Source organism: Sprattus sprattus, assembly GCF_963457725.1.
Source record: "Sprattus sprattus genome assembly, chromosome: 7".
Classification (NCBI taxonomy): domain Eukaryota; kingdom Metazoa; phylum Chordata; class Actinopteri; order Clupeiformes; family Clupeidae; genus Sprattus; species Sprattus sprattus.
In genome coordinates this window covers 22,470,778-22,473,471 of record NC_137926.1, presented here as the reverse complement: position 1 = coordinate 22,473,471, position 2,694 = coordinate 22,470,778, and the positions used below count along the sequence as shown (strand labels likewise).

General features: G+C 43.2%; 1 protein-coding gene across 1 annotated transcript in view; it reads right to left on the bottom strand.

The window, feature by feature from the left end:
• carmil2 (capping protein regulator and myosin 1 linker 2) overlaps positions 1 to 937 on the bottom strand; it is a gene marked incomplete at both ends in the record, with an annotated part of 44,712 nt that extends 43,775 nt beyond the window's left edge. The window contains 2 exons of the mRNA XM_080841751.1: positions 380 to 474; positions 901 to 937. Coding sequence (XP_080697877.1) covers positions 380 to 474; positions 901 to 937 — 132 coding nt within the window. The remainder of the gene's footprint in view (positions 1 to 379; positions 475 to 900) is intronic.
• Positions 938 to 2,694: the final 1,757 nt, after the last annotated feature.

Below are 2,694 nucleotides of genomic sequence, written 5' to 3'. Positions count from 1 at the left end.
GGTCTCCATGGCCATCATTGGAAACAAGCCAGGGGGGCACTTTGACGCGCAAACACACACACACACACACACACACACACACACACACACACACCCACACACACACTTGGGCTGGGGTTTAGTGAGCGGCTCATACTTGGGGATCCCTGAGAGGTGGAAAATCACACACACACACACACACATACACACACACACACACACACACACACACACACACACACACACACACATACACACACACACACACACACACACACACACACACACACACACACACACACACACACACACACACACACACACACACACTTGGGCTGGGGTTTAGTGAGCGGCTCATACTTGGGGATCCCTGAGAGGTGGAAAATGAGTGTGTGCTCACCAGAACCCGTCTCTCGGCACGGTTTTTGGACTGGACCAGCAGTACCTGCCGCATAAACTCCACCCTGTGCGGTCTCAACAGCTGTGTGATGGCATCTGAGAGACAGAGGGAGAAAGAGGACACACCGATATGGAACACATGCACACACACATATTGTATTCACACAAAAGCAGACGTAAATGCAAATACACCAAAAAAAACAAACATAAATGCACACACAAATGAGTCTACAGGGATACACTCAAACACACACACCGGTCTTACAAATGACATGACATAGTAGTGGATTTCACTTCCATACCCCTACCAGAGAAACTTATAGCACATGGCCTCCTAAGAAAACATCAATGCATTAGTGAGAATCATATTGCACTGTGCACGAGTACCTAGAAAAGGGCATTCTGTGCCCGGCACAGCCAAGAAGCGCTATAGAGACAGAACAGAGCAGAGAGAAAATTGCAATAAAACAACACGAGTGCTTTGGTGGTAACGAAGCGAGCTGACAGGTGGGAGACGCCTACCTTGAACAGAGTAAGGGACAGCATGATGAAGCGCCATGATTTCAGCTGCAGGCTTCAGCCAGCCTGAACCGGAGGGGCGGCCAACACGGGTCGTACAAGTTGTAGAACGTCGGGAAGACAAACACACTCACATACACACACACATCCTGCACCTCAGTGAGCCGGTGCTCAGAGGGAAACCACAGTTTGCAAGAGGGCCTGACACAGGAAGTGACACAGTCACCTTTAGCTTACACGTAAGACCCAGGGATTCAGGCAGGCTTCTGTGAAGCTGAGTGCGTCAGCTTCCTCTGTGAAATGCCACCTGACTGTGTCTCCTGACAAAACTCTACATGGCGAACAGCAGAGATGTGATGATGACGGGCATGAAGGTTTACAAATGGGGTGCAATATTGTGCTCTTAGCAGAAACTTTAAAGATATGGTGACAGATTACTGGATTTGAATGGTTGACTTGAGGTTGTGATAGTGTAAGTCAATGTGTGTGTCAGTGTTTGTCGTCATGGTTTCTCATGGAATCCTTCAAATGGCTAAGGTGGGAGGTTTGGTCTCCTTATTAAGTAGCAGAAGGCAAAGCAATTTTATTTATAGAACACAATTCATACTCATTGGTTAGTGCTTACAATACAAAGTGCTTTACAAATTAGAGGGTAAAATAACATAGAAAAGAATGAAATAAAAGACTGATTACATTCAATCAGCTAACAAAAACGCAAATGAGAACAGTTGGGGTTTAAGTCTAGTTTTTCAAACAGTTGGAGTACCTTTGATGTCACATATGAGGTTCCAGAGCTGAGCAGCATGGCAGCTAAAAACTGTTTCCCATGTTTAATTCTGGCAGTAGGTATTATGCTCTTACCTATGAAAGATTCTGAGAAAATAACACATTTGAGGGTCTGTGCAGCCCTCTCAACTGTACCTCCTATTGACAAAATGTTTAATTGTACTTGGCTCAATCTCTGTTAAAATCAGAATTAAACTCTTTCAACATGTCCCTTTTGTGCATGTGGTTATGGTTATAGTATATAACAGATGCCTTTGTCCAAAGCAACATACAAAACATTAAAAAAGACAATAAACAAGAGATGAAATATAAAACAAAAAAACAGTAGTAGAAATGAGCATAATTTAAATAATTCAAGAAACAATTATTAGGTACCCATTCATAATGCCAAATACAAAAGTATGACTATAGAGTAGGCCTTAAGCTAATTAACTAATAAGACAGATGTTAACTAAAAGGGTGAGTTTGTAAGCACTTTTTAAATGTAGCTACTAAGGTTGTCGTTGGAACGAAGAGAACTAGGTAGGTCAATCAACCACTGAGGTACAACAAACGGAAAAAGTCTTGACAGCAATCTCTTGCTGCGGAGAGACAGCAAAGACAATAATTGCTTATCAGAGGAGCGAAGTGGTCCAGAGGGGAAGAGCTGAATCATAGCATAGCAACAGGCTGCCTTGTAGGCCTATATTCTAGCAGCTACAGGGAGCCAGTGAAGGGTGACCAAAGACCAGACGTGGTTGTTCAAAGACCAGACGTGCTGTTGTGAATCATCTGCAACTGTCTCACTACACATGCAGGTTGGCCGGTTAAAAAGGAATTGCAATTGTTGTGTAGCATAATGAGTAAATTGTGTAACATAGGGTCTGATCTTACGAATATGATACAGTGTGAACCAGCAAGACCTTGAAACAGAAGCTTCATCCTCAGAGAAATTAAGTTGGTCATCCAATATAAATCCTATGTTTTGTGCATGTTTTAGGCTAAGGAGTAAACTGAGTCTGTTTGTATGAT